The sequence below is a fragment of the Brienomyrus brachyistius genome, chromosome 12 (genome assembly GCF_023856365.1).
Source record: "Brienomyrus brachyistius isolate T26 chromosome 12, BBRACH_0.4, whole genome shotgun sequence".
NCBI lineage: Eukaryota > Metazoa > Chordata > Actinopteri > Osteoglossiformes > Mormyridae > Brienomyrus > Brienomyrus brachyistius.
The window spans coordinates 14,255,220-14,271,458 of NC_064544.1; the positions used below are offsets into that span (position 1 = coordinate 14,255,220).

The 16,239-nt window shown below is 40.1% G+C and overlaps 2 protein-coding genes across 3 annotated transcripts; one reads left to right on the forward strand and one right to left on the reverse strand.

Moving 5' to 3' along the window:
• Positions 1-3,553: 3,553 nt before the first annotated feature.
• neil3 (nei-like DNA glycosylase 3) lies at positions 3,554-10,685 on the forward strand. 2 transcript variants are annotated; one of them, XM_048971424.1, is made up of 10 exons: positions 3,554-3,754; positions 4,057-4,166; positions 4,541-4,675; positions 5,434-5,647; positions 5,923-5,997; positions 6,747-6,913; positions 7,552-7,718; positions 8,006-8,405; positions 8,909-9,071; positions 9,321-10,685. In XM_048971424.1, exons 1-10 carry the CDS (start codon positions 3,647-3,649, stop codon positions 9,468-9,470), a joined length of 1,689 nt encoding a protein of 562 aa, XP_048827381.1. In that variant the 5' UTR covers positions 3,554-3,646; the 3' UTR covers positions 9,471-10,685. The 2 variants fall into 2 exon arrangements, with proteins under 2 accessions (XP_048827381.1, XP_048827382.1); XM_048971425.1 differs by having other exon boundaries at positions 7,567-7,718.
• aga (aspartylglucosaminidase) lies at positions 9,799-15,452 on the reverse strand. The gene is made up of 9 exons (XM_048971428.1): positions 15,067-15,452; positions 14,309-14,462; positions 14,082-14,194; positions 13,707-13,819; positions 12,473-12,581; positions 11,997-12,072; positions 11,417-11,524; positions 10,731-10,864; positions 9,799-10,224 (listed from the first exon to the last, which is right to left on the reverse strand). The coding sequence occupies exons 1-9, from the start codon at positions 15,176-15,178 to the stop codon at positions 10,124-10,126; spliced, it is 1,020 nt and encodes a 339-aa protein (XP_048827385.1). The 5' UTR covers positions 15,179-15,452; the 3' UTR covers positions 9,799-10,123.
• Positions 15,453-16,239: the final 787 nt, after the last annotated feature.

Consider the following 16,239-nt stretch of genomic DNA (forward strand, 5'->3'; position numbering starts at 1 on the left):
TCAGTTAAAAATTATTAATGAAAACGACTAGTTCAATATCTTAGTCGGCAAATAAATTTTACTACTAAGACTACGTCCTACAAAATGGCAAATTTCACGAATGATACTCGTCTTTACCAGGCCTCCATACCTTCAACACAACCCTGACTAAATCACATTTCATGGCTAACGTACACCATTCGTCTAAACCATATACAACTGATATGACATATTTCAGTTTGGTGGGAGGGCAGGATTTGTGTGGCAGGACGGGTCGGATGGTGCCTCATTCAAGCAGAAATAATAAGACTCGTATTTTTGTGACTGTAACAGTAGAGGGCAGTGTTGGTCCAACCCTGAAGTAAAAGCGAGCGTTGGCCGTATACTTACGGAATAAGCTACTGTAGACCTATATTGTGAAGATAGTTAGGTAAAAAAAAATACACCCCCGGTTCATATTTACTTTATATTACAGCCTATGAATCACAATTCAGGCCCATAAAACCTGTAAATGAACTTTATTCATTCAAAAAGTAATTATTTAACTTAAAAAGAAAACTTGGTAGTGATGTTGTTTGGTGATGTAGTAGCGATATTCTCGCCTTAACATTTCAGGAGTATTTCACCAAACCAAACGAATACGGAGGCAACCAAATGTAAGAAGGCGGTGAAGCCTGTTACAGTTCGATATATTGTTCTAAAGCACGGTCAGGCAGTGTGAAACTGCAATGGGATATATGTGATAAGACACTCTACTCAAGAAATCATTTTAAAAAGCCAACAGTCACGTAGAAGGAAGAAAAGCCGCATGCAGTTGTGGACCAGAAGGTTCTTTTGAATGAAGCACTTAAATTGAGGTGCTCCAGTAAAATATCAGGCTGCATTGGGGGTTAGACCTGTCAGTCAATTTTGATGAAATCATAGGTTACGCAACAAAATAATAAATGAATCTTCTGTTATATACCCAAACCCAGACCAAAATGATCACCGTTTTCTGGTTTAACATTTAAACTGTCAGTGCTAACTTTTCCACCTCAATTTCTTTTAATTAAGGTTCATTAGTTGTCTTTGTTGTTATTCAAGTACAAATGAAAGTATGATAACTGTAATGACCGGTCGGACGAGCAAGAAGCGGGGATCCAAAACAAGGGATTTATTTGCAGAAGGCTAGATGACCAACAACACAGTACAAATTTCAGTGACAAGACTGGGGAAATGTACTTGAACGCGGACTGAAATACGCAGGACTTAATGACGGAAACTAGTCTTGTTTTAATGAGTCTTGCTTTAAAAAGTTAAAGTTGTCCTTGACATGTGGTTTTATACATCTCCCTACATCATACAATGCTGACACTTAAAAGGAACACTTTTTTAAACTTCGATGTTACCATGGGTGCTTAGAATTTTTTTAGAAAACTTACTCAAAATATATTACAGAGTCCCTGTAATCATTATAAAAACTTTTTTTCTAGAAGAAAATTTAATATTTTCCTTGACTTGATTTTAATTAAAGGATCAATTAAAAACTCTAAGAGAAATTAATAAATGGAGAGATCTGTTATTTACAGGTGTCTCTGGTAAGGAAATACAGGAATATTCATGAACTGCAGTTTTTCACATTTCCATTACCTTAGGCTATGATTGGCCTTTCTAGCTTATGCAGTCCCACTGGCTATAAATATCTACCCTTATCCTCTGGTTGACTTTGTGGAAACCAACCACAATTCTGCAGAATAGGGTGCAAAACATATAATCCAATAGCGATGTTATATGTGTAAAGACTAGATACTCTGCTATCTCACATGGATATATGTAACAGTATTATTTTCATTACATATATTTCCTTTCAACACTTAATATCTGCTGGAGAACTGTGACTATGGCAGAAATTTCTACAAACTGGTACTAATTAAGGTCCACTTTACAGATGGAGTATATATGAGCTGATCTTTTTTCTTGCTTTGTGAGGTGCTCATGTTTAAAATGGCTCTATTCTTTCCCCATTAGGTAGGCGTAGCTGCAGCAGAAAAGGCCTGTTATAAATATGCAGATGCTACCAGAGAGGATCAGTCCGTTTCCCCATTACAGACTCCACTGCGGGTGAATGCAGCCCCTCTGCTCCAGTGCCTGTCTCAGGTTTAAGGAGCCGTCGCTCATATAGCAAAAATTCAGTTAATCCAGACTTATCCATCCATCCATCTATAACCAGGAGACGACCATTGCAGAGGCCTATCTCAGGAAACATTATGGAACCTCGAGCCATTCCCAAGAAGCAGAGGGCACAAGACAGGGCGTGGCCTGGATGGGATACATATACTCTAAGGTATTCAGTACTTTAAGGTATTCATTTGAATACTGTACTCGTACTCTAATACTCTAAGGTATTCATTTGAATACTGTACTCGTACTCTAATACTCTAAGGTATTCATTTGAATACTGTACTTGTACTCTAATACTCTAAGGTATTCATTTGATCCTAAAAGTTTTATTTAGTTTAAAGAGACATCAAAGCAATGCATTTAGCAGCTGAAAGACTATAGGTCAAGTTCACACTGTAGGGAAGCCAAATGGCTACAACTTACTTTTTCCAGCTGTGTTTTGACATTTTCTTCTTTTGCATATTATCGAAACCCTGGATGATGTAACACGCCGAAAAATCATGAGCGACCCACAAGTGTGTGATAATATCACTCATTTACTTGTATAATGAGTACAAAATGCCAGACTAATAACACTTGATTCTCTTTCTGACAAATAAAGCAGGGTTACACTTGCAATTTTACCAAGTGAACAATAAAATGACAACCATCTTAGTTAAGGGGGATATTCTTTTTCTTGTATTATTTCTATTATTTGGATTATGACTAGTGGTAGTGGTAAGGAATGTGTTTCCTTGCAGTCATTTATAAAGTCATTTTAATGTGCTCTTTTAATCTATCAAAATTCTGTATAGACACGCTATACACATTATATAATTATGTCGTGTTAAAGGCGCTGTAAAAATAACACTGTTTTATACATATGCAAAATGAGAAAAATAAATTACAGAAAAAGAATAAATAACTAGTCATCTTTTTGGGATACACCTTTTGTACTTTCAGCATGCAGAATAGCAAGTGACCTGCAACGGTGCTGACGATGTACTCGTTAGGCTTAGTACAAATTATTATGTAATTATCACGTAAACCTCTATGTTTATTATTTTCTTTCATTTTCTAGACCTACGCAGGTGAAAACGACAGCAACCGGAGGAAACCGATGTAGTTCCTGTACCTACAGATCTTAAGCGAGATTTTAACTCTAACCCCCCGATTTGTGACGTAGCGCTGCATTATTAACTACAATTCGGGACGATAGTACTTTCAGGAACTAGTCTAAACATTAGTCTAAAACTTTATTCCCACCAAACACTCCCACACAAAAGAACTCCCAACCACCTACGGGATACATAAAAGTTAGATATGAATAGATTCGCAATTTTAACTGATGGAAAAACATGACAACACAATAAAATAATCTATAGTCATGTGACTATCGGTGTTTGGCTGATGCGCATGCGCCCGTCGTGGCGGGCGTTTTGTAAGCGGATACTTCCTGGTGGCGCTGATGCAGTAGTGACACCTGACTAGTTTGTGGTAACTAAAGTAATAAAGTTAGTAAGTTGCAATGGTTGAGGGGCCGGGATGCACGTTACATGGAGACAACATCCGATCGAGAGTACAAAAAGGACAAAAAGTTCAAGACATTACTGGAGACGCGAAAGCAATCCCATCAGTAAGCAGGGTTGAGATGAATTTCTACGGTTACAGATACAATATGTATAATTTGCGTTAGCAAGATAACCGCTTTGTTTATTGCAGCTTCTCGAATTGCAAACGAACACGGTCTTTGCAATAATGCAGAAAATATGAATCAAATAAATCAAAGTAATTTTACTTAAATGCAAGAAATACGTAAGGGTGTGGTGTACCTACTAGACGGCTCCGCATGTCAGTAATGAAAGCTGATCTGGAGAAGCTTGTACCATGAGGAGTGAAAGCCAAGGGCTCACCGGTACCTCTGCATCTCTGTTCTAGGCAGATGGCTCCAACGCAGTGTCTTTCCGTGTCTTCGGCGGCTGTCAGTACGTCGGCGTGGATACCCTCGGAAAAGAGCTTTTCTTGTATTTTGGTCTGCGTGCTCTACGGTATTCATCTGATCCTAAAAGTTTTATTTGTGTTATATAGACATCAAAGCAAAGGGAATAAAATCTCAGTCTCATTGTTACGTTAAAGGCACTCCAGTGTACAATGCAATACTGTGAGGCCGTCCACATTTATCAGTGATTTTATACTGTGCTGCCTTTTAAACCTTTTTACCCCCAACCTCCCATGCATTATAAAATAGTTTTTGTTCAAGTCCACTTTAAATCCTGAAAATACATGATTATTATCGTTGATAATGCTACTAGTTTTACAATATAGGTGCATAGTTGGGCCATTAGTGCATTAATAAGTTAGGCTAACACAGTGTGTAGTGTCACTGCGATTATCACTCTCCGATCGCCCCATCTTGCTCCAGAGTTCATTTTGGGATGAATGGTTCCTTGAGGATCAACCCCAGTGACAGGAAGGACAGGACTGGGAGGCTGCCCGCCCTGCAGATCAGTCTCACCAATGACCTTCTCTGCTTTTTTGACACCACCGTGGAAATCAGGTGGCCATCTTTTACGCCCAAACCACGTCGCACAAAAGTTTTAATTAGTTTTCAAAAGCTTGCGGTGCACAAGTCAAAATGACAGCAATACTGTTGGGAGTATTCTTTTCTGTATTTTAATCAAGATAATAAAAATGCAGTTAATATACTGGTATTTTAACATATTGGGTTCTTTTTTTCTGTGCACACCCAATACAGAACATAGAGTAAATTAGCAATTATTGCCTGAAATTGAACTAGAACTTTGGGAAATTGATGGATGGAAATTAACTAGAACTGATTATACAAGGGTGACCATACTTCCTCTTCTTCCCAAACCTGTCCTCTTTTTTTGGGGGCGACCTAAAAATGCCTGAAATCTCCAGGATTTCGCTTTGTTTCATGTTGACATTTGTTTTCTACAGTCAGAATACTTTCCTTGCATACTGCCTTTATCTTCTTTTTCGCAAAGCAAAATATGCTTACCCTCAGAGGTGGAACGTTCAAATCCAGACCAAGATTTTGTTTCAGCCAATCAGCTGAGTAATCTGTGACTGTGACTCTTTATATTTAACTGGATGGTTGAAACAAAGCCTTGGTCTGGATTTGTACTTTATGGACTTGAACTTTCCACTTATGTTCACCCTGGATAATACAGTTTAAATTGACATGTTGCTGTTGTGTATTCTTTTAGCCAGTCCAGCAATAGACCATGAGTTCTCTTATGTTCTCTTATGTGTATAGGCCTTATGTTCTCTGCTTATTAATTCTGATTGCAGGCTCGCGGATGAATGTGAACAGAAAGTGAGGACCATGGAAAGCTTAGACGTTTGTTCCCCCAAGTTTAGTTCCTCCAGAGCAATGGAGGTGTTGGCGAGTCAGAGTAATCGCATGCTCTGTGATGTTCTGTTGGACCAGACTGTCCTCCCTGGCGTGGGAAACATTATAAAAAATGAGGCCTTATTCAACAGTGGTCTTCACCCTGCCAGCAAGGTACCTGTTATAATGTGGTTGAAACATATTAACCTCTGGTCGGTGGAATTGGCTGTATTCTTTTAATGTCATTTTCAAGTAAAAGCAACGGGATATTCTGTTAATTACGACTGCAAATGAAATCTGTCCGTAATTGTTTTATATTTATGCTTTATCCATATCTTTGTTGCAGGTAATTAGAATACCATTAAAGGTTCAAGTTCAAATATCTGTAATTCTGAGTGCCACAACCCCACCATATTAACCGTAAATTAAAATATGTGACGTTTTCTCAGGTCAGCCAGTTGACAGATGGTGAGATCCGCCATCTGGTGAAGATGACTCGTGATTTTAGCCTGCTTTTCTACAAGGTACACAGCTTTGCAAGTGACATGGAGTTCATTAAGCTAGACACACAAAGTCCACTGCTATACCCAAAAGGCGCTTGTGAAAAACACGCTCATATTGTTTTAATTTCCATAAAATCATGATTAGGACATATAATTTAGCATTTTTTATTACCTTTACATTTTTATTGTGGAATATGATGCACTGGGCTGAATGCCCAGAGGGCAATTTCACTTTATTTTAATATAGTGAAATGTGCAAAGTCATTTGCAGTGGAAGGAAAATCGTGTTCTGGAGCTGACAGCAAAATTTTGTCCCAATGCATCTTCAGTACAGCATGACAGTCTGAACATTGTTCATATGTGACATATGAAAATTGTAAATTCTGCATCAGATGATCAGTTCTAAAAACATTAAGTACTGTACTGTCGTTTTTTTCCTTAAGGAATAGCATAAATGTTTCCAGTATGTGACGAAACCCAAAAGTGTGACCATCTTTGCCATTACTAAATTCCAGTTATTTGCCTTGACATTATAATATATATTTGCAAGCGGCTGTGGAAGAGAAGATTATAAAAGAACGCTGTGTGATTTATTAAGTATAAATGTGTGTATTCCCGACAGAAGAACAATGGTGTGACTGTACTCATCAGGTTTCTGCTTTGGCCAGATAAAATGTATTTTAATTGACTGTACCTAATTAGTGCATTTGCCTTATTACAGCAAAATGAGAATTATTTCATTTACTAATTCACTTTTTCTTTCTTCCCAGTGCAATAAGTCTGGATCCCTGCTCCATAAACATTATAAGGTATACAAACAGCCTCGGTGTGGTCAGTGTATGTCAAAGATCACCGTCTGTCGGCTTGGAGAGAATGGAAGGATGACATATTTCTGCCACAACTGTCAAAACGGGGCTCCTAGCCAGGTTAATGTTAGGTAAAAACACCGCAGTCGCTTTTCTCTCCCTTATGTTATATACATTTTATTAAGGTAGTATTTAGATCGGATTTAAGGCTTATCTAACACGCTGCTTGGGCCTTTTTTCTTTGTGTAACGGGTGGGGTTTGTCCAGAGCTAGAAACTCATCCCCCATATGCAGATGAAGGAGACTGAAACTGGGAGATCATGACTGAGAATGTGCTGTCACGCTCTCCGCGCAGGATGCGAGCATTACCGGCCTCCTGTTTTTGTTGAGAGAGGCTTAAACAGGGTTTGATCGCAAAGCCCGGATTGCTTCGCTGGGCTGTTTTTAGAATTTTAATTTAACTCGTTGCAAAATTCAGCAAAGCTGCCTCTGCTGTTTGTTTGCCATGTAAACCTAATGGCACGCCGTATAAAAATTAAATATTTTTTGCAGAGAAAATACTCCGACAGGCAACGCAGGGTAGACAATTTGCATTCTGGAGCGCGTTGTAGACTTATTTTATTAATGGGGGACTCTGAATTTCGGGACGTGCCATCGTTAAATGTCGACATACTGTTTTATTCGGCAGGAAAGCATGTGACCAACGTTATTGGTTTGCGAGGTTGTCAGCCAGACGTATCGTAACTATTGCATGTAACCGTCTCTAAAGCAAACTTCAATGCAGGAATTCTTTAATGGGCTGGGTTTCCAAAGAAGGCCCGGAATGCAGTGACCATGTGGCCCCGAAAAATGAGCAGTGGACATGTGAACTCTGCACTCTGAAAAACGGGGCCAGTGCGGAGTCTTGTGCGGCCTGCCTGTCACCCCGACCCCAACGTAAGTGTCGCTAAGCTCCTCCATGACTTCATCACGCAACCCTGGCTGCTGTGTGCCTCTGATGCACTGACACTCCAGGCCACCCTTCATGCAGATTTCAAGGTGCAGGGCTAGTCGTTGGCGGTCCCACATTCAGACGCACCATGCAGACAAAGTAGTAGAAAGGATCCCTCAAGCGACTGTGTGATTTAAGCCGGTCGGTGGTGGAATGTGGCCCGGCAGTGTTTGAATCACGCTGCTGTGAATACAAATTAATTCCTCAGCTCTAATTCCTCCCCACTCTACAGTTCCCAAAAAGGGGCCAAAAGAGGATTTTTCATTCTCCACCAGACATGTGATGAAGTGCCCCCACAATGCCTTTGCCAAGCCACGGGAGGAACTGAAAGTCAATCGGGAGGCAGCGTTCGGGACTTCGACTCTAATTTTCACGGATTGCACTAAAAGGGAACCCTTGACGAGCCCCACTCATTCCTTTGGGAAAACTCATCTGAGTTCTTTGGCAAACAGCAATATAAACAAGCAAAGCTTTGGTCAAGGGAAAGTAAGTCCCAGATGTTCTCCGGGTTCGTCGTGTAAGAGAAGCTCTGAAGAATGTATGGTCTCCAGTCAACCATGCAAGAAAATGAGAATTGATCACAAGTCTTCCTCTAGTAACAAACCTCAATGTGGAAATCATAACTTCACGAGGTACGTCTATATTCTTTATTCATTTGTGCACTTGTAAAACAGACCAAAACGAAACTAGCATAAAGTGTGCTGATTAAAAGTGACATCTGCTAAATTATTATTCAGACAAACTATTTTGCAAACTAGTTGCTTCAAATATGACACTATAATATTCCCCATATGGGCCAATTAAAGTTGTGTGTTAGGAGAATGATTCAAATGGAGAAACGTTTCACGTTTTCATTATGAAAACTGTATGTTCAAGGAAGGAGCTGTAACTAAATCATTAGTTTGCAATTGCAACATGCTAAAAAATGCATAAAATCGCTCCGTTCAGTTAATGGTAGCTGAATGGCCTCAGTGTAACTACATTCACGCACTGTAGCTAAAATATGCAGATGGTCGCTAGCAGTGGGCCAACGTATACGCCCCCCCCCCCCCCCCCCCCCCCCCCCCCCCATATTGCATACTTGACAGGGTGAGTTTGTGCTGTGTGTTTTAATGTCGCATCCACGTGCCTTTAGTTTTAATCCTCAGGTGACGCCGACAGACTTTCCCAGCAGCCCTTGCTGCATCGCTCACCGGCGGCCCTGTGCTCTACGGGTGGTCAGGAAGGACGGGAAGAATAAAGGCAGGCAGTTCTACGGCTGTGCTCTGCCACAGGAAGCGAGGTGCCATTACTTCGAGGTAAGGCTTACAAGTGGCTGTTCACCCTTCCTGAGGCCATTAATATGGACAAATGGTCTCTGCACTTTCCTGTTCCTAAGCAGCTTCTCATATGCTACATCGGATAACTGCTCACCATCACAGTAATTCCTGCAATTTGGTACTGAGTCAGGTGTTGTGTACCCATGAAATATGTACGTAAAAGTATTGTGCAAACAAAGTTAAATTGGTGAAAACACATTGGGGATCAGATTGTTTTTTTCCCCACAGTGGGCAGATCTGCATTTTCCGACCTGTAAACACGGGAAACGCTGCCTCCTCAGAACAGTCCTGAAACTAGGAGCCAATAACGGACGGCGCTTCTACGTGTGTCCCTTGGGAACGGCTAGCCAGTGTGACTTCTTCCAGTGGGTTAAGTAGAGACCTTAAACTTAAGGCAAAGGCAACGTTGGCACTTTCTCTTCTTATGCTATAGACTTGAGTCAGATATTTTGAAGAGTATATGAAAAGTATGTATCTTTCCAGATGTAACTTTAATAAATCAATTTTAATGAAGCTATTTAAACTGAACGGGAAATGTAATCTGCTTTAAATATTTAGTGAGACGGTAGCACATTGTATTGTTTACAGCAAGAACATCAGTAGCAGAATTAGCATGCTTGCTTGTTCTGTGTTGTGTTGTAGTCTTACCCATTGTAATCCTAAATATTACACGCTGGTATAAGCGTTTAAACAAACAGCATATTCATTTTCACTGTTTACCGTGGATGTGTTTTAATTAGGAAAGATTCATTTACCATCCAATAAAAACTTTCTCACTAGAGAAGAATTACATGGTCTGTATAGTGCAATTTCAAATTAAGCCACTAAAAATGTAAACTTTAATTAGTTAAAAAAAAAACCTTCAGTGCTTTAGGAGGTGGAAAAGACATTGCGTTTAGGTAATGCTGGGAAGACATTTCACCATGGGATGATGTGAGCTGTTTCAATTACCTGAGCGCCCTGAAACGTTATAACTAAAAACTGATGGTTATTTCATACCAAACAAGTCACTGTGTTGTTCCAGTGTAGCTTTAAATACAGTCCACTACTCTTTGAACTGGATCACTGGACTGCAGATTGTACACCATGAATGGGAAACTGGAAAACCCTGGCACTTTGTTGCATGCAGCACCTTCAAACAAAATACAAACAAATCCTTCAGAAATAAAATCCTTTGACAGGTGAAATTTTTACTGCCATGTTGACCATAATTGACAGTATGATGCGTATAAAGGTTGGACTTAGGCCCCCTGTCTAAGATCACCAAGCGATAAATTCATAACCCTTTGATGTCTGATGTGTTTTTCCCCCCAATTATTACATAAAGCCCTTAATACATTACTACTGTTCTAAGTCCATGTGTATCATTATGGTTTATGCTTGTGTAACTACTAAGAACATTAAATGTTAAAGTTTACGCACCCTGGCAAAAATGACCAAGTTTAGCCAGTAAGAATTATTCATTAAAAAGTTGAAAATGTGACTTATGTGAAATTAATGTCAGTTTATTCAAATGTGTAATACCGCCTGTAATAACATTCAGATTTCTTGGCATGAACCTGTTTAATAAAGTATCTCTGTCAAGATATGAAATGACTGTGAACAAAAGTAAAATGTATTTTGACCCTCGCCACTTACCGTAACCACCAGTTGTATTTGCGCAAATAATTGCACCAAAGAAATGCGGGAAGTGCTGCTTGATTCTTTTGATCGCGGTCTGACACGCCGTTGTTGGATCTGTTCCTGCACGCATTAATTCCACAGCAAGGTAACTGCATGAAGAGATAAGGGAGCAAATCAGCGCTGGCTGCTCAGGTTACACCTGATTACATCACCAAAATACGGGCCCTATTTGCTCTAAGCTCCCAATATTGTTTGCTCTCCGAATTCTGCAGCTGTTTAACTGTATATCCCTAATCGTCTAAAAGCTGCTTCCTTATTTCCTTCTGAAGTCTACAGTAGATATTTTCATATTTTTCTGCAACTAGTTAGACATTTTTCCTTTTTCATATGGGCAGTAACGCTACTGCACAAATTATGTATAAAAAAAAAAAAACAAGATATCCTAAATTGGCTATGCTTGTCAGCTACCGGGTTACTAGAATCATTGAGGTTTTCACTAGGAATGACAGGGCTGAATATTCACCACAAGTGGTGGAAACATGATCAGAGTCCTTTCCCCTAATTGCCAGGAAATACTTGAGCAAACCTCTAGCTGACAAGTACACCAGTTCTGCCATGCGGGTAGTACTCCTATGCCTCACGTCAGTTAAGGAAATCCGTCTAAAATGGACTTATCAGATGTATTTAACAAGTCCAGGAACCTTGGGAGGAATCGCATCATAACGTCCCCGTCTCCGGTGGCGGCGGCTGCCCCCGCGGCGCTGTCGGCGTAGGCCCCTGCTCCGGCGATCGGAGAATCCCCCACACGGCTATCAAGAGCAGGAGTGCAAAAATTAATCTGGCAACCGGACCCGCTCTAAATTTCATTGTAGGTGATGTGGGGTAAAGGAAATCAATACCACAAAAAAAGACGTAACCCTGGAATATGACTCGCCAAGCAGATGGAGGTAAATTACCATTTCAGGTTTTTTTTTCTCTTTTTAATAAAGTATTTAAGGAGAAATCTAACATCCAAAAGGCGCCCCATCTAAGATATCAAAGTTTTTCTTAAATAAACAAGGTACATATCGCACAAACAAGACTGTCAGTTTTGCCCGTTGGCCTTCAGTTGTAAAAGCGAAAATGGAAATGGCTTCATTAAATATTTAGAGCCTCCTGGACCAAGAGACAATGCATTTTTCAGGACTCACAGTAAACAATGATTGTAAGGAAAAGCAGGAACAGGCACACCGGTACTTTTCTTAAACAGGATTAATACAAATAAACAGGACTAATACAAACCCTGGAACCTTGTGCTTTGCGCCGTTAGTTGACGTTCCTGCAGCTACGTTCCCGGTCTGATTAATCACAATCATACCTACATCCACATAAATAAAGTCAGGCCACAGAAGCAGGACTCACACACCCTGCGGCCAAACTACATCCCATAGTTACGCAAAAGCTATCATTTTAGCGTCAAATGCCATACCAATTTCATGTGTACATGTGTACACGCACTAATCCGATTCCAATAAATTTATTCATCCTGATACAGGACATTACCAAATCTCCAAATATACATTTACAATAACACATAGGCAAAAACATTTAGGCTAACAGCTAATTACAGTGGACTGTTTAGTAAAGTGCAAATCAACTATGAATAAAACCAAAAGGGCCTGTATGCAATCCACACTTATACGTGCATATCTGGCATACAGAAAAGAAAATGTTTCAGATTAACGAGGAAGACAACGTATTCAAGCAGAGTACAGTACCAATGGTGTCATGTGCATGGATATCGACGTGTTGTATGCTCCGTCTTCGATGCAAGACGGCACTGGGTTTGTAAGGACCACATGAGGTCAAAGGATCCGGCGAAACATTCTGTTAAGATACAAAAGAACAAAAATGTTAAAAAGTGTGGTCATTCGGTCATTTTATCTTGTACTTAGAATATAGGACTGACACGTGAGAGTGTTTGACATTTAAAAAAATGTCTTCAAGGTTTTCCAAAGTAAACAATTTAATGGCCTCTTACATAAAACACCATTAATGGTTTACAATTTGAGATTTCAGGTGAATCACACCTTACTAAAAAGCATGTCAGGCTCATAAAGGGAAGGATGTGGAAGATTAAGAATATATGATTCATATTTCAGAATATAAAACAAGGCTCTCCATCGCAGCATTTTAACCCGTGATGGTTCTAATCTAAATTACCTAATTCAGCCACAAAAACTGCCAACTAGCAAGGCAGTTCTCTGGACTCCTCTTGTGTCCCAGTACAAAATTTACTCAAAAGGATCACCTGGATTTTTTTAGATAAACAGCTACTGCTGTTGATTAATCAGAAAGCCTCTACAAAAGGTATCACTATGTTTCCAAATCATTAGGGTCACCCTGATTCTTCCACACTGCCTCAACACATTTCCCTGCGCTCTGAGTTATAGACTCCTAACGTTACAATAAATCAGAAACCTGACCTTTTCTCACCACTGGCGTTAGTCTCGGCCTTGGCTCTGTCCAGGCCTGACTACCGTAACTCCCTGCTGGCTCCTATTCTCTCATCAGCCACACACCCACTCTGCGACTTTGTGCTCCCTGCCCCCCCCTGTCAAACGCTCACTGCTCTTTGCTTTGTACTTCACACCAGGCCTGATCAAAGACTTAACATGGCCAGAGTTAAGACCCACTGCTTTAACACTGTTTTCCAATTAATGCTCCAACTTCCTTTTAAGTTGCCTTTGATAAAGATGTCAGCTAAATAAACAAAATATATGCTATTGATTTTATTTTATTCTCCGTATACATATATAAGCAGCTGGATATAACCCAGGAGGCCTCTGCAGAGGAGCGCAGTCTGTCGCTTACTCTGCTGGTCACTAGCTTAGCGCTTGCCGCTAGCAGGAAATGAGCTTACAATTAGAATTACAGCATATGAGTTTAAATACAGGTACACATACATTACAGCAAGTAAAATAAAATGGTAAAAAAAAAAAAAACACTCACCTGACGATAATTAGGCTGACAGTTTCCATTAAGCCATTTCGTGAACATATCAAGTGACTTATTAGTCGTTAAGTCTTCAGCTGCGAAACCCATGTTTTCGGCAAAAACCGAGGCTATGTAAAGAAAAGGAAAAGAGAGAAAACTGAAGATATTCTGGTAAGGCTGGGCTGCCTAAACGGCATATTTTTAAGACACATTGTGAAACAGGAACAGAGCACAGCTAAGTTACTTAAGAGATTGCTCTAAACAGAAATTGAGTGTAAAATATTATTCAAGCAGGCTTTGTTCTTATATCATCTGCATACTGATCTGGAATATACTGAGGTTAAAATAAAGAATCCTGGTTCTTCTGGGGGGGGGGGGGGGCTGCATTACCTGATTCTCCAACCAGCAAGGTGTGCTTGGTTCGCTCCATTACCGCCCTTGCCACACCAATGGCGTCCTTAATCCGCCTGAGATCTCCCACAGCCCCCACTTCCATCGTATCTCTGAGTTGTAAATAGACAAAGGTCAGCACCGCCACAAAGTGAGTCTCCAGCCACTGGAGATACTCTGATCACCCACCAGTCTTCTACACGAAGGTTTCGACATGCACTGCTCACCCATTCATAATCATGGCGTCAAGCGTGGTCTCTCCCTTCTCATCAGGACTGCCGCCGTAGCCCACACTGCCATCGCACTGCTCCGTCTGACACTGCGCACAGCCCCTCTCCAGAGCATCCAGTATGGATCCCCCCGAATTGAGGGTCTTCCATGCTTTGGATGAAAGATTATGATGAAAGAACATATGTCACAATGACCTAAAATAAGGGGTTTAAACGGCTGGCCTATTTTGTGTGTGGAATCATAAAATATGTTTCTCTAAATATCAGATCTGCAGCCGAATCATAAAAGACCACAACTTGAAATTTCAAAAGACCCACTGAAGTCAGCATGCCAAATCACCAGTTGGCATGTAATCCTCGTTGACTTGGTTTGAAAGATAAGGAAGCCTACAGCTGCAATTGTACGACAGCTTGTGTTTAATATTCAGATTATTACAGAAAATAACCAGGAATATGAGGAGATATTCTGTACTGAAGTGAAATAACATAATTCCAGTGATTATATTTAAAGAAAGCTGCCGAACAAGAATGCCAGCGTGTGAATGGCAGTTTTTAAGTCACTTCCTCACATGAAGCAAACTAGAAAGATATATTTGCCCTCTGTAATATAACAGCTTTACACAGGGTTGATAGCTGTATTGTCATTAGTTTAGTGTGGCTGTGAGCAAACGTTCCTCTCACTGCGGAAAGAAATCAATGTCCCCTTGAGTCAAATTTCTGATGTGAAAACAGAACAGAAATATTATGAATTTTACCTGTCGTCGTAGCGTCCTTAAAAGACCAAGTATTTATTACGAGAGGTAGACCGCCCCAGCAGGGGGGCAACAGGGAGAGGAAAAGCACCGCTGAAAGAGAACTTAGAAACATTTTAACTAACTTATTCTAAAATTGGATTGCTACTTTACATATACATAAAAAAAGTGGTTACCACTGCATATAAGATTTAGTTACGCGACTCTTCGCTTCCTCATGTGAACTAAAACTGACATCGCAAAAATCACCCAATGACAGGCATATACGCCGCTATAAAAGCATCCACATCGCATGGGTCATTACGCTCGAGGCAGACCCAGCTTCAGAGCTTCTGAGCTTCAGAATGAAGCTCTTCATTCCGCCTCTGCAGCCGAATAATACCGAAAGCGTCTTCGTAATTCAACCGACAGCAACTACGTCACTTCTGGTGTATCACGCGCGTCCTGACACCACGTGACACAAGGCGACCTCTGTTCGCCTGTGTGACATGTCAACATTTTGGAAATTACATTGGTACATTATTAGATCGTGAGTCAGTTTAATGCGGCCATGGTCTTCGGAGTGTCTATGTTAATGTGTACCAGGAGACGTCCTGAAAGCCACATTCAAATATCATACGTATATGCAGAGAATAATGTGAAATATATAATAATAACATAATGAAATAAACAAAAACGTGGTGTCGTAAACGTTTACGTAAAAAGTTAATGCATTTTAGTCTGCTGAATCTGGAGTTTTAATGCAAGTTCAATACGTTTATTTGAGCAGCACATCGAAATACATTGTCTTTTAAACAAAATGTTACACATTGCAGAAAAACTAATAGTATTAAATATTAATACATATTCATAGTTGAAACTTGGAGAAATAAATATGAAATAACCATAAACTAGAAAGTTTATTAAATTTTCCTCTTTATGCCAATTAAAGCTAGTAATCACCTGCTGTGTCAATAGACCGTTCTCCATGTGCTCTCTCAGCCTTGTTATTCTAGATCTCTAAATCTCTGGACAGTGGCAGTCCAGGAGATATGTATTCCCCAAAAGATCTCCTAACTATCTCCCCTACTGGTAACTATCATCATTGCCAATACTCAGGCGGTTCTCCTGCAGCATGTCAGCAATATTTGTAAGGAATAATTGGATGTTCTGGTATCATTGTTAGAAAAAAACATC